Raw genomic sequence first — 23,027 nt, 5'->3', positions numbered from 1 at the left:
ACAGACGGATGGTCTGACATTCTCCTGTAGAGTTCTCTGATACAGAGCAGAATTCACAGTTCCTTCTATTAAGGCAAGTCATCCAGGTCCTGAGGCAGCAAAGCATCCCCAAACCGTCACACTACCACCACCATGCTTGACCGTTGGTATGAGGTTCTTACTGTGGAATGCAGTGTTTGGTTTTCACCAGGCACAATGGGACCCATGTCATCCAAAAAGTTATACTTTTGACTCATCTGTCCATAGAACATTCTTCCAAGAGTCTTGATGAGCATCCAGGTGCTCCAAGGTGCTTTTTGGCAAACTTGAGTCAACTTTTTGGATGAGATGGGTCCCGTTATTTGAAGTTTTAGAAAGGCCTAGTCAAAGTCCAGACCTAATCCCAATTGAGATGTTGTGGCAGGACTTGAAAGGAGCAGTTCATGCTTGAAAACCCATAAATGTCGCTGAGTTAAAGCAGTTATGCATGCAAGAGTGGGCCAAAATTCCTCCACAGCGACGTGAGAGACTGATCAACAACTACAGGAAGCATTTGGTTGCAGTCATTGCAGCTAAAGGTGGCACAACCAGTTATTGAGTTATTTTCACACAGGGGGAATTGGGTGTTGCATAACTTTGTTAATTAAATAAATAAAATAAGTATAAATATATATGTATTTATTTTTTGTAAACTCAGGTTGCCTTTATCTAATGTTAGGCTTTGGTTGAAGATCTGAAAACATTCAGTATCAAAAATATGCAAAAATAGAGAAAATCAGAAAGGGAGCAAATACTTTTTCACGTCACTGTATGACCTAATGTACGGTGCCCCTAATAGCCCAAAAATATAGTTGCAAATAGTTGCTCCGGATCTCAGACCATTCCAGTGCTACAGTCAGACGAAAGCTGCATCTGAAATGACCCCCTATTCTGTATATAATCCACTATATTAGACCTGAAACGACCCCCTATTCCGTATATATAATCCACTACTTTAGACCCGAAATGACCCCCTATTCCGTATATAATCCACTATATTAGACCTGAAACGACCCCCTATTCCGTATATATAATCCACTACTTTAGACCTGCAATGACCCCCTATTCTGTATATAATCCACTACTTTAGACCCGAAATGACCCCCTATTCCGTATATAATCCACTACTTTAGACCCGAAATGACCCCCTATTCCGTATATATAATCCACTACTTTAGACCCGAAATGACCCCCTATTCCGTATATAATCCACTACTTTAGACCCAAAATGACCCCCTATTCCGTATATAATCCACTATATTAGACCTGAAACGACCCCCTATTCCGTATATATAATCCACTACTTTAGACCCGAAATGACCCCCTATTCCGTATATAATCCACTATATTAGACCTGAAACGACCCCCTATTCTGTATATAGTCCACTACTTTAGACCAGAGCCTGGTGTTTTAAATCAGGCTCCTGGGCTCTGCTCTGGTCCTTCTGTGGCATCGTCACATGTCAGAGGCTGAAACAGCACAGGCAGGAAATAAACCAACTGTATTCTAATGTTACCTAAGATCTTCATAAACACAACCAACTGATTAATGTTTGCGATAGCATATATGAAATGTATTTTTTAGACTGTTAGAATGTTGACGCCCAAAAGACTCATCATTGGCTCGAAGGGGGTCCCTCGAGGCCAGGCTTTTCTAGTGTTAAGAGCAGGTTTTCAGTACTCTACCCACCTCAGTCTCTTAGACATCCAGTAACCAGAGAGAAGAGGCAGCACCGTGCCACCCACTGCCAACAAAATGGTCGCAAACACCCAATTATAGACCTATGCTATGCCATGCCATCAAATCCAACTGATGGCTGTCACAAGGTGTGAGTATACGAGTGGTGTAAGAAGTTGATATCAGAAGCACAGCAACCCTGAACGCCAGCCAACGCTCAGTGGTGACGAGGTGTGAATTAGGCCCGTCTAGCAGATGTCTGGAAATAGACCCAGCTGATCATCAGGCCCTGAATTGTGCAAGATCATTCAGACGTCAAGACAAGACAAGAACACGCAACTGTCAGACTAGTGGTCAATTCAGTCTGAAGTGAATTAAGCTGAGAAGAACGTAACAGATCTCCCCCAACTAGTAATGAAGTAATTTGGGACCCCGAGGAACTTGAAGCTCTCGACCTGCTCCACTGCAGCCCCGTCGATGTGGATGGGGGCGTGCTCGCCCCCCGTTTCCTGTAGTCCACGATCAGCTCCTTGTTCTTGCTGACGTTGAGGGAGAGGTTGATGTCCCGGCACCACACTGCCAGGTCTCTGACCTCCTCCCTATAGGCTGTCTCATCGTCACCGGTGATCAGGCATACCACCGTTGTGTTGTCAGCAAACTTGATGATGCTGTTGGGAGTCGTGCCTGGCCACGCAGTCGTGGGTGAACAGGGAATACAGGAGGGGACTAAGCACACACCCCTATGGGGCCCCCGTGTTGAGGGACAGCATGGCGGAGGTGAGGTTGCCTAACCTCACTACCTGGGGTCGGCCCATCAGGTAGGCCAGGATCCAGTTGCAGAGGGAGGTGTTCAGTCCCAGGGTCCTAAACTTGGTGACTAGCTTGGAGGGGACAATGGTGTTGAATGCTGAGCTGTAGTCAATGAACAACATACTCACATACAGTGGGGGAAAAAAGTATTTAGTCAGCCACCAATTGTGCAAGTTCTCCCACTTAAAAAGATGAGAGAGGCCTGTACTTTTCATCATAGGTACACGTCAACTATGACAGACAAAATGAGAAAAAAAATCCAGAAAATCACATTGTAGGATTTTTAATGAATTTATTTGCAAATTATGGTGGAAAATAAGTATTTGGTCAATAACAAAAGTTTCTCAATACTTTGTTATATACCCTTTGTTGGCAATGACACAGGTCAAACGTTTTCTGTAAGTCTTCACAAGGTTTTCACACACTGTTGCTGGTATTTTGGTCCATTCCTCCATGCAGTTCTCCTCTAGAGCAGTGATGTTTTGGGGCTGTCGCTGGGCAACACGGACTTTCAACTCCCTCCAAAGATTTTCTATGGGGTTGAGATCTGGAGACTGGCTAGGCCACTCCAGGACCTTGAAATGCTTCTTACGAAGCCACTCCTTCGTTGCCCGGGCGGTGTGTTTGGGATCATTGTCATGCTGAAAGACCCAGCCACGTTTCATCTTCAATGCCCTTGCTGATGGAAGGAGGTTTTCACTCAAAATCTCACGATACATGGCCCCATTCATTCTTTCCTTTACACGGATCAGTCGTCCTGGTCCCTTTGCAGAAAAACAGACCCAAAGCATGATGTTTCCACCCCCATGCTTCACAGTAGGTATGGTGTTCTTTGGATGCAACTCAGCATTTTTGTCCTCCAAACACGACAAGTTGAGTTTTTACCAAAAAGTTATATTTTGGTTTCATCTGACCATATGACATTCTCCCAATCCTCTTCTGGATCATCCAAATGCACTCTAGCAAACTTCAGACGGGCCTGGACATGTACTGGCTTAAGCAGGGGGACACGTCTGGCACTGCAGAAATTGAGTCCCTGGCGGCGTAGTGTGTTACTGATGGTAGGCTTTGTTACTTTGGTCCCAGCTCTCTGCAGGTCATTCACTAGGTCCCCCCGTGTGGTTCTGGGATTTTTGCTCACCGTTCTTGTGATCATTTTGACCCCACGGGGTGAGATCTTGCGTGGAGCCCCAGATCGAGGGAGATTATCAGTGGGCTTGTATGTCTTCCATTTCCTAATAATTGCTCCCACAGTTGATTTCTTCAAACCAAGCTGCTTACCTATTGCAGATTCAGTCTTCCCAGCCTAGTGCAGGTCTACAATTTTGTTTCTGGTGTCCTTTGACAGCTCTTTGGTCTTGGCCATAGTGGAGTTTGGAGTGTGACTGTTTGAGGTTGTGGACAGGTGTCTTTTATATGTGACACTCTGGCTCCGGGACTTTTATATTTGAGCCAGGGTGTATTTGTTTTGTTGGGGTTTGGTTTGGTTATGTTGGGTTTTGGGTGTATTTCTTGTTTGCAGTTCTGTGGGGTTCTTTTCTAGGTTTGGTCAATGACTCCCAATCGGAGGTAACGAGTGTCAGCTGTCGGCTCGTTATCTCTGATTGGGAGCCATATTTATTCTGATTGTTTTCCTGTGGGCATTGTGGGTTTTTGTTCCAGGTTCAGTATTTTGTCACTGTTGGACTTCACTTTCGTCTTTTGTTTTGTTTTGACGTGCTTGTCTAATTAAAGTCATCATGTTCACTCGCAACGCTGCGCCTTGGTCTCCTGTTTTAGACGATCGTGACAGAAAAACCCACCATAGAAGGACCAAGCAGCGTGTCCAGGAGCAAGACAGCTGGACATGGGAGGAGGCGCCTGGTAAGGAGATCGAGAGGCTGGCGATGGCCCAGGTGGGCAAATCGTGGTCCTGGGAGGACATGCTCGGGGGCAAGGGACCTTGGGGGAAGATCAAGGCCCTGGCGAGAGAGGAGCAACGGCGTCAGCAGGGCCATCATCGTTGGAAGGACGAGAGGCAACCCCAAAAAGTTTTTGGGGGGGGGCACATGGCTTGGACGACGGGGCTAACGGAGGCAGAGAAGGGGCGAATTCAAGAGGCCACCAGGTTACGGGGGCTACTGGTTAAAGGAGGGAAAGGAGATGTAGAGGCACGGCGTGAGAGACTGAGGTGTGTATCCAGTCCGGTCCGGCCCGTTCCAGTTCCCGGGGTAGAGCCAGTGGTGTGTGTCCCCAGTACGGTCCGGCCTGGTACGGCCCCTCGCACCAAAGGGACGGTGCGCGTCTCCAGCCCGGTCCGACCTGTTCCTGCCTCTCGCACAAGGCCTACGGTGTGCGTTGCCAGCCCAGCCCGGCCTGTTCCTGCTCCACGCACAGAACCTACGGTGTGCGTCGCCAGCCCAGCCCGGCCTGTTCCTGCTCCCCGCACTAGCCCTGAGATGCGTGTCCTCAGCCCGGGACCACCAGTTCCGGCACTAGGCCTCATGTGCGTCCCCAGGGTCCAGCATGCCCTGTTGCTTCTCCCCGCACTAGCCCTGAGATGCGTGTCCTCAGCCCGGGACCACCAGTTCCGGCACCACGCACTAGGCCTTATGTGCGTTCCCAGGGTCCAGCATGCCCTGTTCCTTCTCCCCGCACTAGCCCTGAGATGCGTGTCCTCAGCCCGGGACCACCAGTTCCGGCACCACGCACCAGGCCTATAGTGCGTCTCGGCCGGCCAGAGTCTGCCGTCTGCCCAACGGCGCCTGAACTGCCCGTCTGCCCAACGGCGCCTGAACTGCCCGTCTGCCCAACGGCGCTTGAACTGCCCGTCTGCCCAACGGCGCCTGAACTGCCTGTCTGCCCAACGCCGTCTGAACTGTCCGTCTGCCAAGCGCTGCATAAGCCGCCCGTCTGCCATGAGCCTTCAGAGCCGTCCGCCAGACCGGAGCCGCTAAAGCCTTCCGCCAGACAGGATCAGCCAGAGCCTTCCGCCAGACAGGATCAGCCAGAGCCTTCCGCCAGACAGGATCAGCCAGAGCCTTCCGCCAGACAGGATCAGCCAGAGCCTTCCGCCAGACAGGATCAGCCAGAGCCTTCCGCCAGACAGGATCAGCCAGAGCCTTCCGCCAGACCGGATCAGCCAGAGCCTTCCGCCAGACCGGATCAGCCAGAGCCTTCCGCCAGACAGGATCAGCCAGATCCGTCAGCCTGCCATGAGCAGCCAGATCCGTCGGCCAGCCATGAGCAGCCAGATCCGTCGGCCAGCCATGAGCAGCCAGATCCGTCGGCCAGCCATGAGCAGCCAGATCCGTCAGCCAGCCATGAGCAGCCAGATCCGTCAGCCAGCCATGAGCAGCCAGATCCGTCGGCCAGCCATGAGCAGCCAGATCCGTCGGCCAGCCATGAGCAGCCAGATCCGTCAGCCAGCCATGAGCAGCCAGATCCGTCAGCCAGCCATGAGCAGCCAGATCCTTCAGCCAGCCATGAGCCGTTCAGCCAGGATCCGCCAGAGCCGTCCAGCCAGGATCCGCCAGAGCCAGCCAGCCAGGATCCGCCATGGAGTCCGGTGCTGTCCCTTAGCCCGGTGCTGCCCCTTATCCTGGTGCTGCCCCTTAGTCCGGTACTGCCCCTTAGTCCGGTGCTGCCCCTTAGTCCGGTGCTGCCCGTTAGTCCGGTGCCGCCCCTTAATCCAGTGGGGTTTAGTTGGGGGGTGGTCATATGGAGGAGGCTACGGAAGCGGATAGTGACTAAGGTGGGGTGGGGACCACGACCAGGGCCAGAGCCGCCACCGTGGACAGACGCCCACCCAGACCCTCCCATAGACTGTATGCTGGTGCGCCCGGAGTTCGCACCTTTAGGGGGGGGTACTGTGACACTCTGGCTCCGGGACTTTTATATTTGAGCCAGGGTGTATTTGTTTTGTTGGGGTTTGGTTTGGTTATGTTGGGTTTTGGGTGTATTTCTTGTTTGCAGTTCTGTGGGGTTCTTTTCTAGGTTTGGTCAATGACTCCCAATCGGAGGTAACGAGTGTCAGCTGTCGGCTCGTTATCTCTGATTGGGAGCCATATTTATTCTGATTGTTTTCCTGTGGGCATTGTGGGTTTTTGTTCCAGGTTCAGTATTTTGTCACTGTTGGACTTCACTTTCGTCTTTTGTTTTGTTTTGACGTGCTTGTCTAATTAAAGTCATCATGTTCACTCGCAACGCTGCGCCTTGGTCTCCTGTTTTAGACGATCGTGACATTATACTGATAACAAGTTCAAACAGGTGCCATTAATACAGGTAACGAGTGGAGGACAGAGGAGCCTCTTAAAGAAGAAGTTACAGGTCTGTGAGAGCCAGAAATCTTGCTTGTTTGTAGGTGACCAAATACTTATTTTCCACCATAATTTGCAAATAAATTCATTAAAAATCCTACAATGTGATTTTCTGGATTTTTTCTCTCTCAATTTGTCTGTCATAGTTGACGTGTACCTATGATGAAAATTACAGGCCTCTCTCATCTTTTTAAGTGGGAGAATTTGCACAATTGGTGGCTGACTAAATAATTTTTTTCCCCACTGTAGGTTTTCCTCTTATCTAGGTGGGTGAGGGCAGTGTGGAGTGCAATTGAGATTGCGTCGTCTATGGATCACAGAATTTGCCTGACAGCTGATATGCGCATGCTCTGAGAACGCGCCCTGGAACACCTTGCGAGTGTTGACCTGATTAAAGACCTTACTCACGTCGGCCTCGGAGAGCGAAATCACCCAGTCCTCTGGTTCGGTGGAGGCCCTCACGCACGGTATGGTGTTGTTATTGTTGAAGTGTGCATAAAATGCATTTAGTTCGTCTGCTAGAGAGGCATTGTTGGGCAGATCACAGCTGGGTCTTCCTCTGTAATCCGTAATGGACTGTAGCCCCTGCCATATGCGACGGGCGTCGGAGCCTGTGGAATATTTTATTTTATTATCTTTATTTAACTAGGCAAGTCAGTTAAGAACAAATTATTATTTACAATGACGGCCTACACCGGCCAAACCCGGACGACGCTGGGCCAATTGTGCGCCGCCCTATGGGACTCCCAATCACGGCCGGTTGTGATACAGCCTGGAATCGAACCAGGGGGGTCTGTAGTGACGCCTCAAGCACTGAGATGCAGTGCCTTAGACCACTGCGCCACCCGGGAGCCCATATGATTCCACCTTATTCCTATATTGTCCTTTTGCTTGTTTGATGACTCTGCGGAGTTCGTAGGGGGACTCCTTGTACTTGTTCCTGTCCTCAGCCGTAGCCTTAGGGTTGTCTGCGATAGCCCTGTGTGTGGAAGCCCTGTCCTTTAGCTTAGTGCCAAACTCTGTGTTAATCCAGGACTTTTGATTGGGGAAGCAGCGAACCTTCACTGTGGGGACAACATCGCCAATGCATGTCCTTATGAAGCCGGTGACGGAGGTGGTTAACTCGTCGATGTTAGCGGCGGAGTCTGAGAACATATTCCAATCAGCACTAGGAAAGCAGTCATGTAGCATAATCTGTGATTCTGATGACCATTTCTCATCGGAGCGAGTCACGGATACTTCCTGTTTGAGCTTCTGCTTGTAAACAGTAAGCAGGGGTACAGAGTCATGATCTGATTTGCTGAATGGCGGACGAGGGAGGGCTTGCTTGTATTATATTTGTATTTATTATGGATCCCCATTAGTTCCTGCCAAGGCATCAGCTACTCTTCCTGGGGTTTATTATGGACCCCCATTAGTTCCTGCCAAGGCAGCAACTACTCTTCCTGGGGTTTATTATGGATCCCCATTAGTTCCTGCCAAGGCAGCAGCTACTATTCCATATGTATTGTTGATGAAGAGGCACACCCCTCCCCCTCTCGAATTCCCATTACTGTCCTGTCAGCTCGGTGAATGGAGAATCCATTGAGTTGGACAGCCATGTTTCAGAAAAGCAGAGAATATTGTAGTTACGAGAATCCTGTTAGTAGCAAATCCGCAATCTGAGGTCATTCATCTTATTATAAAGTGACTGTACATTGGCCAATAGAATGGAGGGAGGAGGTGGCCAGTTCTCCCTTCGCCTTAACCTCACCAAGATCCCCCCGCTCTTGCCTCTGTAACACCGGCGTTTCCTCTTGGATATGCCGAAAATTGGGTCGGAGATACAGGAAAAAGCCCAGGGCAGATGAGTCGAAGTAGAAGCCGGAATTCGGGTAAGTAACTGCTGATCTGATGTTCAAAATCAAATTTGATGTGTCACATGCGCCGAATATAACATGTGTAGACCTTACCGTGAAATGCTTACTTACAAGCCCTTAACCATATATATATATATATATATATATATACATATATATATATATATATATATATATATATATATATATATATATATAAAATAATACAAAATAAAAGTAACAAATAATTAAAGAGCAGCAGTAAAAAATAACAAAAGCAAGGCTATATACAGGGGGTACCGGTACCGAGTCAATGTGCGGGGGAACCGGTTAGTCGAGGAAGGCTAACCTTCTAGACTCCAGCCACCCTAGTCATAAACTGTTCTCTCTGCTACCGCACGGCAAGTGGTACCGGAGCACCAAGTCTAGGTCCAAAAGGCCACTTAACAGCTTCTACCACCAAGCCATAAGACTCCTGAACAGCTAATCATGGCTACCCGGACTATTTGCATTGCATTTGCATCTTGGACCTAGACTTGGCGCTCCGGTACCGCTTGCCGTGCGGTAGCAGAGAGAACAGTCTATGACTAGGGTAGCTGGAGTCTTTGACAATTTTTAGGGCCTTCCTCTGACACCGCCTAGTATATAGGTCCTGGATGGCAGGAAGCTTGGCCCCAGTGATGTACTGGGCCGTACGCACTACCTTCTGTAGTGCCTTGCAGTCGGAGGCTGAGCAGTTGCCATACCAGGCAGTGATGCAACAAGTCAGGATGCTCTTGAGGATCTGAGGACCCATGCCAAATCTTTTCAGTCTCCTTAGGGGGAATAGGTTTTGTTGTGCCCTCTTCACGACTGTCTTGATGTGCTTGGACCATGTTAGTTTGTTGGTGATGTGGACACCAAGGAACTTGAAGCTCTCAACCTGCTCCACTACAACCCTGTCGATGAGAATGGGGGCATGCTCAGTCCTCTTCTTTTTCCTGTAGTCCACAATCAGCTCCTTTGTCTTGATCATGTTGAGGGAGAGGTTGTTGTCCTGGTACCACACGGCCAGGTCTCTGACATCCTCCCTATAGGCTGTCTCGTCGTTGTTGGTGATCAGGCCTACCACTGTTGTGTCATCTGCAAAACGTAATGATGGTGTTGGAGTCGTGCCTGGCCATGCAGCCATGAGTGAACAGGGAGTACAGGAGGGGACTGAGCACACACCCCTGAGGGGCCCCCGTGTTGAGGATCAGCGTGGAGGATGTGTTGTTACCTACCCTTACCACCTGGGGGCGGCCCGTCAGGAAGTCCAGGATCCAGTTGCAGAGGGAGGTGTTTAGTACCAGGGTCCTTGGCTTATTGATGAGCTTTGAGGGCACTATGGTGTTGATCACTGAGCTGTAGTCAATTAATAGCATTCTCACACAGGTAAGACCTCATTTAAAAAAAATGTTGACCTCCACAAGTCTGGTTCATCCTTGGGGAATTTCCAAATGCCTGAAGGTACCACATTAATCTGTACAAACAATGGTACGCAAGTATAAACACCATGGGACCACGCAGCCGTCATACTGCTCAGGAAGGAGACGCATTCTGTCTCCTAGAGATGAACGTACTTTGGTGCGAAAAGTGCAAATCAATCCCAGAACAACAGCAAAGGACCTTGTGAAGATGCTGGAGGAAACAGGTACAAAATTATCTATATCCACAGTAAAATTAGTCCTATATCGACATAACCTGAAAGGCTGCTCAGCAAGGAAGAAGCCACTGTTCCAAAACCGCCATAAAAAAGCCAGACTATGGTTTGCAACTGCACATGGGGACAAAGATTGTACTTTGTGGAAAAATGTCCTCTGGTCTGATGAAACAAAAATATAACTGTTTGGCCATAATGACCATCGTTATGTTTAGAGGAAAAAGGGGGTCTGCTTGCAAGCCGAAGAACACCATCCCAACCGTGAAGCACGGGGATGGCAGCATCATGCTGTGGGGGTGCTTTGCTGCAGGAGGGACTGGTGCACTTCACAAAATAGATGGCATCATGAGGAAGGAAAATTATGTGGATATATTGAAGCAATATCTCAAGACATCAGTCAGGAAGTTAAAGCTTGGTCGCAAATTGGTCTTCCAAATGGACAATGACCCCAAGCATTCTTCCAAAGTTGTGGCAAAATGGCTTAAGGACAACAAAGTCAAGGTATTGGAGTGGCCATCACAAAGCCCTGACCTCAATCCTATAGAACATTTGTGGGCAGAACTGAAAAAGTGTGTGCGAGCAAGGAGGCCTACAAACCTGACTCAGTTACACCAGCTCTGTCAGGAGGAATGGGACAAAATTCACCCAACTTATTGTGGGAAGCTTGTGGAAGGCTACCCACAATATTTGACCCAAGTTAAACAATTTAAAGGCAATGCTACCAAATACTAATTGAGTGTATGTAAACTTCTGACCCACTGGGAATGTGATGAAATAAATAAAAGCTGAAATAAATCATTCTCGCTACAAGTATTCTGACATTTCACATTCTTAAAATAAAGTGGTGATCCTAACTGACCTAAGACAGGACATTTTTACTAGGATTAAATGTCAGGAATTATGAAAAACTGAGTTTAAATGTATCTGGCTAAGGTGTATGTAAACTTCCGACTTCAACTGTACGTGCTTGTAGTGCATCCACTTTATTATCAAGCGATTGTAAGTTGATTAGCCACTCGTCGCTGGCTCCTTACCAAGCACCGCGATATCTCCTTTTCTTTCTACTGCGAATGACAGGAATGAGGGCCCTGTCTGGTGTCTGGAGCAAATCCCTCTCGTTTGACTCATTAAAGAAAAATGATTAGTCCAGTTCAAGGTGAGTAATTGCTGCTCTGATGTCCAGAAGCTCTTTTCGGTCATAAGAGACGGTAGCAGCAACATTATGTACAAAATAAGTTACAAACAATGCGAAAAAACACACAAAATAGCGCGATTGGTTATGAGTCCATAAAACGGCAACCATCCCCTCCGGCGTCATTAGGGTGTCGTCAGGGTGATGTTAAGGCGTGAAAGCGTTGCTAGATGCTGCTAACGTACAGGGCAGCGGAAAATAAAACAGATTTCAGGAAGCTAAAAGGGTGGAAATAGTTTGACTAATAAAGATGGGTTGGGCGGTGGGCGTAAAAACGTTTGGCGAGGGAGGTTCAAGGTTCTAAGTCACTCACGGTCCTTTGGTTTTACATCCTAGTTGGAGCTGTATGTATATGTGTGCTGCATAGCGTACTGATTGGTTAACTAGGATTTTGGACGTGTTTTGTTTGTCTTTTTTGATGCTGTGAATTTAAATTCTTGCTGTTTTTGCTAGAACAATTAATCATTATATAGTGTATATTCTAAAAGAGACATGAATACAGACAGTATATTATTATCATATAATAATAATAATAACAATAATAATACTATTATATCATATATTAACGAAGTGAGGAATTTGCTTTTATCTAAAATCAAAGGCATGTTCACAAATCTATTAAACGGTACCTTCCTGGGAGAACAGAGCAGCCTTCTCAAGAAATATGTAGACTTTTGTTTTGAACAAAAATTAATTAGTTTATTTTATTTTAATACATAAAGATGCTTGCTGCAATGAATGTGGTATCTAATTTGTATTTAGTAAAATACAGTCCTTGATGAGTAATTCCCAAAGGCTAGGCCCTGGTTGTTCTGGCGAAAGCATAAAATCCTTGAATTATAGGATACTTAAGGGAAGGGCCTAGTACTTTCCAGAGATTTTCGACAGCTGTGTGTGTGTGTGTGTGTGTGTGTGTGTGTGTGTGTGTGTGTGTGTGTGTGTGTGTGTGTGTGTGTGTGTGTGTGTGTGTGTGTGTTGAGACTACAATAGCTGTCTCTGAGGTAGAACACTATTCTGAGTGAGGATATGGACCCAAATGAGGCTGTATACCCAATTATTTTTTAAATACATTTTAGTCATTTAGCAGATGCTCTTATCCAGAGCGACTTACAGTTAGTGAGTGCATACATTTTCATACTTTTTTTCATACTGGCAAATGGCACCCTATTCCCTACATAGTGCACTACTTTTGACCAAAGCCCTATGGAAGCTAGGGGATAGGGTGCCATGTAAAGACACCACCCTGATCCTTCTACTGTGGTCTGCTAGAATGACCTACACCAAATCACTCCGGCTACCGTTAGCCTATCGGGCTGCAAATGTGGATTAATACTACATTTGATTTTACTACACTTTGATCATAACATAACAACTTCGATCATGGGGCGGCAGGTAGCTTAGTGGTTAAGAGCTTTGTGCCAGTAACCGAAAGGTCGCTGGTTCTAATCCCCGAGCCGACTAGGTGAAAAATCTGCCGATGTGCCCTTGAGCAAGGCACTTAACCCTAATTGCTCATGTAAGTCGCTCTGGATAAGAGCGTCTGCCAAATGACGTAAATGTAAATAACACGTCATGCTTTAAATATAATAACTATTTTATTTAACTACTTTTAATAACTATTGGTGCTGTGAAGTTGTGTTTATGTTGTATATTCTTGTACACTGAGTATACCAAACATTAACACCTTCCTAATACACCTTCCTAATATTGAGTTGCACCCCCCCCCCCCCCCCCCTTGCCCTCAGAACAGCCTGAATTCTTCGGGGCATAGAGCACAGGGATGCTGGCCCATGTTGAATCCAAACGCTTCCGACACTTGTGTCAAGTTGGCTGGATGTCCTTCGGGTGGTGGACCAATCTTGCTACACACGGGAAACTGTTGAGTGTGAAAAACCCAGCAGCGTTGCAGTTCTTGACACAAACCGGTGCGCCTGGCACCTACTACCATACCCCGTTCAAATACACTTAAATCTTTTGTCTTTCCCATTTACCCTCTGAATGGCACACATACACAATCCATGTCTCAATTGTCTCAAGGCTTAAAAATCCTTCTTTAACCTGTCTCCTCCCCTTCATCTACACTGATTGAAGTGGATTTAACAGCTGACATCAATAAGGGATCATAGCTTTCACCTGGATCACCTGGTCAGTCTGTCTTGGAAAGAGCAGGTGTTCGTAATGTTTTGTCCACTCAGTGTAGTTAGTTTTTATGTATCTGAAATGGTGCCTACATAATTGCCCCTTATGGGATGAATAAAGTATTTTGAATTGAATTGATTATCTCAAAAACAATGTTTATTTTGTGGAATTGATTTCCACTGGTTTCAAAGACGCAGAGAAATACAACCCTAGAACCTAACAGAGACAATACTAGAAGACAGTAGCCCTGACTGTCACTTGGCATAACATCAGTGATATATACAGTTTATATCAATACCAGAGGATTGCATTTATGTAATGTGAGTCGATGTTTCATATCCCCAAGGAGATCGTCGAAAGACAGATATTCTTCGAAAGATTAAAACAGATAACTGTTTATAAAAGCCTTGAGGTAAGAAGTGTTCCTTCAATACAGAGAGAAGAGAAGAGAGAGGAGAGGAGAGGAGAGGAGGATAGGAGAGAAGAGGATAGGAGAGGAGAGGAGAGGAGAGGAGAGGAGAGGAGAGGAGAGAAAGAAGAGAGGAGAGGAGAGGAGAGGAGAGGAGAGGAGAGGAGAGGAGAGGAGAGGAGAGGAGAGGAGAGGAGAGGAGAGGAGAGGAGAGGAGAGGAGAGGAGAGGAGAGGAGAGGAGAGGAGAGGAGAGGAGAGGAGAGGAGAGGAGAGGAGAGAGGAGAGGAGAGGATGAGGGAGAGAAAGAAGAGAGGAGAGGAGAGGAGAGGAGAGGAGAGGAGAGGAGAGGAGAGGAGAGGAGAGGAGAGGAGAGGAGAGGAGAGGAGAGGAGAGGAGAGGAGAGGAGAGGAGAGGAGAGGAGAGGAGAGGACGAGGGAGAGAAAGAAGAGAGGAGAGGAGAGGAGAGGAGAGGAGAGGAGAGGAGAGGAGAGGAGAGGAGAGGAGAGGAGAGGAGAGGAGAGGAGAGGAGAGGAGAGGAGAGGAGAGGAGAGGAGAGGAGAGGAGAGGAGAGGACGAGGGAGAGAAAGAAGAGAGGAGAGGAGAGGAGAGGAGAGGAGAGGAGAGGAGAGGAGAGGAGAGGAGAGGAGAGGAGAGGAGAGGAGAGGAGAGGAGAGGAGAGGAGAGGAGAGGAGAGGAGAGGAGACCTATAAGTAGTGCTGAAGGCAAATGGTGAGTCCCAAATGGCACCCTATTCCCTATACAGTTCACTACTTGTGACCAGAGCCCTATGGGATCTAGTGTACTATATAGGGATAGGGTGCCATTTGGGACATAGCCAAACAGACATTATGATAAGAGACAGAGAGTTCTTTCCTTATTGAACCACATGTCAACGCCTTGTTCCGAGTATTACCAGCTAATCTCTGTGAAAACATGACACTTCCAACAGCTGTTGAATCCCCAGCTAGCTAACAGACCCCAGGCCCTTCTTCCTCTGCTACTGCTTTACTACAACCATACAGTAGGAGTAGCTTAGCACTGCTAGTCTACAACCCACCAACACTAACCCAGTTATTCAACCCTCCGGAGGTCCAACACTAACCCAGTTATTCAACCCTCCAGAGGTCCAATACTAACCCAGTTATTCAACCCTCCAGAGGTCCAATACTAACCCAGTTATTCAACCCTCCGGAGGTCCAAAACTAACCCAGTTATTCAACCCTCCAGAGGTCCAATACTAACCCAGTTATTCAACCCTCCAGAGGTCCAACACTAACCCAGTTATTTAACCCTCCAGAGGTCCAACACTAACCCAGTTATTCAACCCTCCAGAGGTCCAACACTAACCCAGTTATTCAACTCTCCAGAGGTCCAACACTAACCCAGCTATTCAACTCTCCAGAGGTCCAAAACTAACCCAGTTATTCAACCCTCCAGAGGTCCAATACTAACCCAGTTATTCAACTCTCCAGAGGTCCAATACTAACCCAGTTATTCAACACTCCAGAGGTCCAATACTAACCCAGTTATTCAACTCTCCAGAGGTCCAACACTAACCCAGTTATTCATCCTCCAGAGGTCCAATACTAACCCAGTTATTCAACACTCCAGAGGTCCAATACTAACCCAGTTATTCAAACCTCCAGAGGTCCAATAATAACCCAGTTATTCAACTCTACAGTATCTCCCCAATACTAACCCAGTTATTCATTCCTCCAGACGTCCAATACTAATCCAGTTATTCAACCCTCCAGAGGTCCAATAATAACCCAGTTATTCAACTCTACAGTATCTCCCCAAAACTAACCCAGTTATTCAATCCTCCAGAAGTCCAAAACTAACCCAGTTATTCAACTACAGTCTCTTCCCAAAACTAACCCATTTATTCAAACCTCCAGAAGTCCAAAACTAACCCAGTTATTCAACTCTACAGTAGTTCCCCAACACTAACCCAGTTTACTAAGAGAAAATACTACAACATCCTTGGTCTCTGAAAATAACAGTTGAACAAATTGTCATTTAAATGTATAATGATAAACCTGCACAAAAATATGTTAATGGAAAACTGATTACACTGAGAGAAGATCACCCCAAATTATTCTACACTGAACAAAGACATAAATGCAACAATTTCACAGATTTTACTGAGTTACAGTTCATATAAGGAAATCAGTCAATTGAAATAAATTCATTAGGCCCTAATCTCTGGATTTCACATGACTGGGAATATAGATGCGCATCTGTTGGTCACAGATACCTTAAAAAAAAAAAAAAGTAGGGGCGTAAATCAGAAAACCAGTCAGTATCTGGTGCGACCATTTGCCTCATGCAGCGCGACACATCTCCTTCGCATAGTGTTGATCAGGCTGTTGATTGTGGCCTGTGGAATGTTGTCCCACTCCTCTTCAATGGCTGTGCGAAGTTGCTGGATATTGGTGGGAACTGGAACACGCTGTCGTACACGTCAATCCAGACCATCCCAAACATGCTCAATGGGTGACATGTCTGGTGAGTATGCAGGCCATGGAAGAACTGGGACATTATCAGCTTCTAGGAATTGTGTACAGATTTTTGTGACATGGGGCTGTGCATTATATGAAACATGAGGTGATGGCGGCGGATGAATGGCACGACAATGGGCCTCAGGATCTCGTCACGGTATCTCTGCCATCATGTTCATTCTACGTAAGTTATGCCTGCCCATACCATAACCTCACTGCCACCATGGGGCACTCTGTTCACAACGTTGACATCAGCAAACCGCTCGCCCACACATTTACATTTTAGTCATTTAAGCAGACGCTCTTATCCAGAGCGACTTACAGTTAGTGAATACATCTTTTTTTTTTTTTTTATACTGGCCCCCCGTGGGAATCGAACCCACAACCCTGGCGTTGCAAACGCCATGCTCTATCAACTGAGCTACATCCCTGCCGGCCATTCCCTCCCCTACCCTGGACCAATTGTGCGCCGCCCATGAGTCTCCCGGTCGCGGCCGGCTGCGACAGAGCCTGGATTCGAACCAGGATCTCTAGTGGCACAGTTAGCACTGCGATGCAGTGCCTTAGACCACTGCGCCACACACGACGCCATACACACTGTCATTTGCTATGTACAGTTGAAACCGGGATTCATCCGTGAAGAGCACACTTCTCCAGTGTGCCAGTGGCCATTGAAGATGAGCATTTGCCCACTGAAGTCTTTTATGACACCAAACTGCAGTCAGGTCAAGACCCTGTTGAGGACGATGAGCACGCAGATGAGCTTCCCTTAGACGGTTTCTGACAGTTTGTGCAGAAATTCTTTGGTTGTCCAAACCCACAGTTTCATCAGCTGTCCGGGTGGTTGGTCTCAGACGATCCCGCAGGTGAAGAAGCCAGATGTGGAGGTCCTGGGCTGGCGTGGTTACACGTGGTCTGCGGTTGTGAGGCCGGTTGGTCGTACTGCCACATTTTTTAAGCCGCCTCGGCTTATGGTAGAGAAATTAACATTCAATTATCTGGCAACAGCTCTGGTGGACATTCCTGCAGTCAGCATGCCAATTGCATGTTCCCTCAAAACTTGAGACATCTGTGGCATTGTGTTGTGGGACAAAACTGCACATTTTAGAATGGCCTTTTATTGTCCCCATCACAAGGTGCACCTGTGTAATGATCATGCCGTTTAATCAGCTTCTTGATATGCCACACCTGTCAGGTGGATGGATTATCTTGGCAAAGGAGAAATGCTCATTAAAAGGGATCTAAACAAATTTGTGCACACCATTTTTGAGAAATAAGCATGTTGTGTGTATGGAACATTTCTGGGATCTTTTATTTGAGCTCATGAAACATAGGACCAACACCTTACATGTTGCGTTCATATTTTTGTTCAGTATAGCTCTTTAGATACCGTAAGTTCCACCTCTTTCAACAATTATTACCGTACACATAATCAGATAGGTATCGTAATCCTAAGTAAAAATGAAAGCCAAAGAGCAACACTGAGACAGCGAAGATGAATATAAAGAGAAATGGCTTTACTGAAACATCAAAAACAACAGAACAGAACCTGTTCATAATTCATAAAGGTTAAAACAACGGTTTATTCTGAGGCTTTCAGCGAAAGTAAGATGCTCCCTGTTGCATTGCCATCTCGCACTCACACACCTCCCTCTAAAAACAAACATGTGAAATTGCAGTTTCACATGTGTAAATCACATTTTTAACCCATGAAATGGCTGTGTTCACATGTAGAGTTTAAATACATGAAATCATATTTTCACATGTATTGAATTTAGAGTTCACATGTTAAAATCAACCATATGTGAACATCACATTTGCTGTTTCACATGTAAGAAAACTCCAAATGTGTAAATCTCACTTTCACGTGTGGAATTGCAAGTTCACATGTGGTGGTGAAATAGTGTTATTCTCCTCACATGTGAAACGGTGGTGTTACCATGTTGCAGTAGTAAATGTTTCCACGTGTGGAACGGCTAACGATGTAATGTCATTCTGTAAAAAGGTTACTGAGTATAATAACTGTGTTTCTTATTTCTGAGCCATCCACTCCACTATTACTGTAGTCCTCCACGGTGTTGCATTGATAGACATGGCGGCAGGTAGCTTAGTGGGTAAGAGCGTTGTGCCAGTAACCGAAAAGGTCTAGAGGTCTGTAATTGTCACGAATTCTGCCGAGACTGCTCCTCCTCCTTGCTCGGACAGGCTTCGGCGTTCGTCGTCCCCGGAGTACTAGCTGCCACCGTTGTATGTTTCGATGTTCGTTTGGTTGGGTCTGTCTGTTACACCTGTGTCCGTTTTGGGTCTGATTATGTGCCCTATAAGTTTCCTGTGTTGTTTTCGTTAGTTTGTGTGTTATTTTCCGCCTGTCCGTTGGTGTCACCTGTGCAGTACTCTGGACTTTGTTTATTGTGACGCACTGTGTTGCGTTGTCGCTCGCCTCCTTGTTTTGAGGTCCTTTATTTTGTACTGTTTATACAGTTAGTAAAGTCTTGTTTGACTCAGCCTATGCGTCCTGCGTCTGACTCCTCAACCGCATCCACATCAACACTGACAGTAATTTTTATCATAGGTACACTTCAACTGTGAGAGATCAAATACTTTTTTCCATCAGTTCTTACCTTCTGCAGGGCCAGGTGTATTGTGTTGTGTTGTGTAGTTGTGTTGTGTCAGTGTGTAGTCGTGTTGTGTCAGTGTGTAGTCGTGTTGTGTCAGTGTGTAGTCGTGTTGAGTCAGTGTGTAGTCGTGTTGAGTCAGTGTGTAGTCGTGTTGCGTCAGTGTGTAGTCGTGTTGTGTCAGTGTGTAGTCGTGTTGTGTCAGTGTGTAGTTGTGTCAGTGTGTATTTGTGTTGAGTCAGTGTGTAGTCGTGTTGCGTCAGTGTGTAGTCATGTTGCGTTAGTGTGTAGTCGTGTTGCGTCAGTGTGTAGTCGTGTTGAGTCAGTGTGTAGTCGTGTTGAGTCAGTGTGTAGTCGTGTTGCGTCAGTGTGTAGTCGTGTTGCGTCAGTGTGTAGTCGTGTTGCGTCAGTGTGTAGTCGTGTTGAGTCAGTTCTTACCTTCTGTGGGTTGAGGTGTTCAGGAGGAACCAGGCTGGCAGGAGGGTCTGTGATGTAGGTCTTCTTAGGGACAGGTTGTGGGTAGCCCTGCTGGGTAGGAGCAGGGGGATAGCTAGGTTCTGGCCTCCAGGTGTTCCCTGGTACTCCTCTGTACCCTCCTGCTCCCGAGTAGGCCTGCTCTGGGTACCCTACCAGAAATATACATGTATTTACTGTGCCTTTATTTAACCAGGTAAGTCATTTAGAACATATTCTATTTTACAATAATGACTTGTACATGATACAAACATATTTGCTTTCACAGTATATTTGCTTTCACAGTGTACTTGCTTTCACAGTGTCTTTGCTTTCACAATGTATTTGCTGCCCTGTCTTTGCTTTCTTTGGAGTTTTAATAGTTCCTAACTGCATTTCAAATCTATTGGAAAATAGTAATTTCACATGCCATGGAACATGTTAGAATTGCAAACGGAGTGTGTTAATGTTGGGGTTAATCCACTAATTCAATTCTAATTCAATTTCCCCTCCCTGTCAATTCCATTTGATTAAATTACAATTCCAGGTCAGTCTTTTGAATTCTGAAATACCACAGTGTGCCATCACAGCAGCAAGATGTGTGACCTGTTGCCACAAGAAAAGGGCAACCAGTGAAGAACAAACACCATTGTAAATACAACTCATATTTATGTTTATTTATTTTCCCTTTTGTACTTTAACTATTTGCACATTGTTACAACACTGTATATAGACATAATATGACATTTGAAATGTCTCTTCTTTTTTTTTTACGGTTGTGAGCGTAATGTTTACTGTTAATTTCTGATGGTTTTTGATGGTCCCACGTGGCTCAGTTGGTAGATAATGTCACTTGCAACGCCAGGGTTGTGGGTTCGATTCCCACGGGGGACCAGTACGGGAAAAAGTAAAAAAAAATATCCAGTCGATCTGGATAAGAGTGTCTACTAAAATGTAAATGTAATAGCCATTATATTATTATATAACATTATGGTTTATCTCACTTTTGATTATTATATATTTCACTTGCTTTGGCAATGTAAACATATGTTTCCCATGGCAATAAAGCCCTTTGAATTGAATTCATTAAATTCCTCTCAATTTCAATGTTAGGTAAATTCCAAGAATTCAATTCCCAATTCAATAGTATCCTCAATTGCGGTTGTAAATAAACTGTTCTGCAATTCTACACATTTTTACATTGAGCTGAGAGAAAACCTTGCAGTTTTGAAGATAATTTCCAGCAATTCTACACAGTTTGGCAAGGAGCTGAGAGACAATTTTGTAGTTTAAAAACAAATTTCCTGCAATTCTACACAGTTTGGCAAGGCTAATGCTGTGCTCCTCTGCTCAAACATTATAACAAAATCAATGGGCATGTGCCCGGAATGCCCGGTTTTTTAAATTTTAGATTCTCCCTCCCTGACTGTCGATATTATATTTTATTGTTAGATCTCAAAGATGGTATTATTTAAAAAAAAAAATATATATATATATATATATATATATATATATATATATATATATATATATATATATATATATATATATAGTTCAATATCTTGGGCTTTCTATCTGGTTTTGGTAATTTATGTTGACACTGAAACTGTTTTTGCATCCCGAAAATTACCACTTAGTCGGCCCGTTTTAAGAATTTCCTATACAGAAAAAACCCTGTAATTAGCTCCAATGGCTAGCATGCTAACTGTTCCTGTAGACTTCCGGTAATTGCGCTAATGCTAGTTAGCATTGGCTCGTGAAACTACCTCTAACTTCGTTCATACTGGACGCAGAGACATAAAAATGGTATCCACAATGATATTCTGTTGCAGCTCGCGATATTCCCCCAAAAAATATTTTTCAAAAATAACTAAATATAAAAACATTTGCGGACCCCCTGCAGTACCTCGGGGCCACGGACCCAAGTTTGAAAACCCCCTGGATCATGCCACTGTTCAGACAGCCTATCTATACTGGAAATATAAAACTACAAGATGAAATGATTAAAAACAAATCCATTAACTGGGAAATCTACAAATATTGAAATTCCAATTCAATTCCAATTCAAACAGTCTAATTCCAATTCCATAACCTTAAGATTGTTGACATTTCGAATTGAATTCAATGTCAATTCTCCACTTCATGAGTGAATTCAAGAATTGAATTGGATATTTCGAATTAAATTGGAATTGACCTCAACCCTGATGTCCGGTAGGGTAGTCACCTTGAGGGGCGAAGCCTGGATGGGGAGGCCCATAGGCGAAGTCAGGGCCCCTGGGCTGGGCCGACATGTACTGGGCCGGGCTCCGGTTGGGCTGCTGGGCAAACTGCTGGGGGGGCCCAGAGGACTGGTGCTGGGGTCCGGGCTGGGCAGACCTCACCTGGGGAGAAGAAGAAGAAGAAGAAGAAGAAGAAGAAGGAGAAGGAGAAGAAGAAGGAGAAGGAGAAGAAGAAGAAGAAGAAGAAGAAGAAGAAGAATAAGAAGAAGAAGCAGAAGAAGCAGAAGAAGAAGAAGAAGATTACTCTTGAGTTTTGCAATTGTTCCTTTATCCCAACCCCTGTGAGACGCACTCAGCTGCAGTGCCCAATAATAAATTCGCAGTAGGATAGGATCAAGGATTTGATAGCAATGACTGTAAGTGATCTCTTTGTGATCTATTGATTATATTTTGTATGGTTGTTATAGCTTTAATGTTGTTTCTTACCCTAAACACATGACACGTTTCCCAATTGGGACAATAAAGAGAGATAGATTGGTTAAATTATTGATATATAAATTGATTGATACCTGTACGTTGAAGGTGGGCTGGCTGGGGGTGGAGGCTGTGGTGTAGGAGGCTGGGACGGGCTGGGGGGCCGTCTGGAACGGAGGCCTGGCCACTACGGAGGCTGAGGAGAGGGGAGCGGAGGAGGAGTTTTCCGATTGGGGCCGGGGCAGTGTTCCGCCTGGGGCCCCGGCCTTGGGAGAGGACTTCTTGGTGGCCGTCAGAGGAGGCTGGGTGGGGATGACCATACGCTTGTACCCTGTCACCGGAGCGTTGGGACCGGTCAGAGTTCCAGAGTTGGAAGATGGAAGAGTTACCGAGTTCTGTAAAATAGAATGAGTTTTAATTCAAACATCCTTTCCTTTAATCCTCTGCAGAACACTGAGTGTGCCTCCTTTACCTCTGTTCATCCAACATTAAATATAGCCAGTTACAAAATACAATATCTATCATAACATCACTGTCTTGCATATCTCTTGCATCACAAATGAAGTTACCGCGCAGAAGAAAAATGAATTATTATCTTATCTAATCACCTTTTGAGCATAAAGCCAGACTCAAGTCCAAAATAAAATATGATTTACACCTGAAAACAGGTTCCATATACTTCAGTCATTGACCAGTACTAT

General features: G+C 45.7%; 1 protein-coding gene across 1 annotated transcript; it reads right to left on the bottom strand.

The window, feature by feature from the left end:
- Positions 1 to 19,618: 19,618 nt before the first annotated feature.
- On the bottom strand, positions 19,619 to 22,721 carry LOC311116606 (lipoma-preferred partner homolog; the record flags this gene model as incomplete). The annotated part of the gene is made up of 3 exons (XM_084191671.1): positions 19,619 to 19,806; positions 21,858 to 22,014; positions 22,422 to 22,721. Coding segments are annotated over 3 exons (645 nt in total), but the record flags the coding sequence as incomplete, so codon positions are not given.
- Between the last annotated feature and the right edge of the window lie 306 nt (positions 22,722 to 23,027).

This window comes from Coregonus lavaretus (genome assembly GCF_964263955.1).
Source record: "Coregonus lavaretus genome assembly, contig: HAP1_SCAFFOLD_6552, whole genome shotgun sequence".
NCBI classification, from domain to species: domain Eukaryota; kingdom Metazoa; phylum Chordata; class Actinopteri; order Salmoniformes; family Salmonidae; genus Coregonus; species Coregonus lavaretus.
The sequence above is the reverse complement of the archived record's forward strand: the minus strand, read 5'-3'. Positions and strand labels throughout refer to the sequence as shown.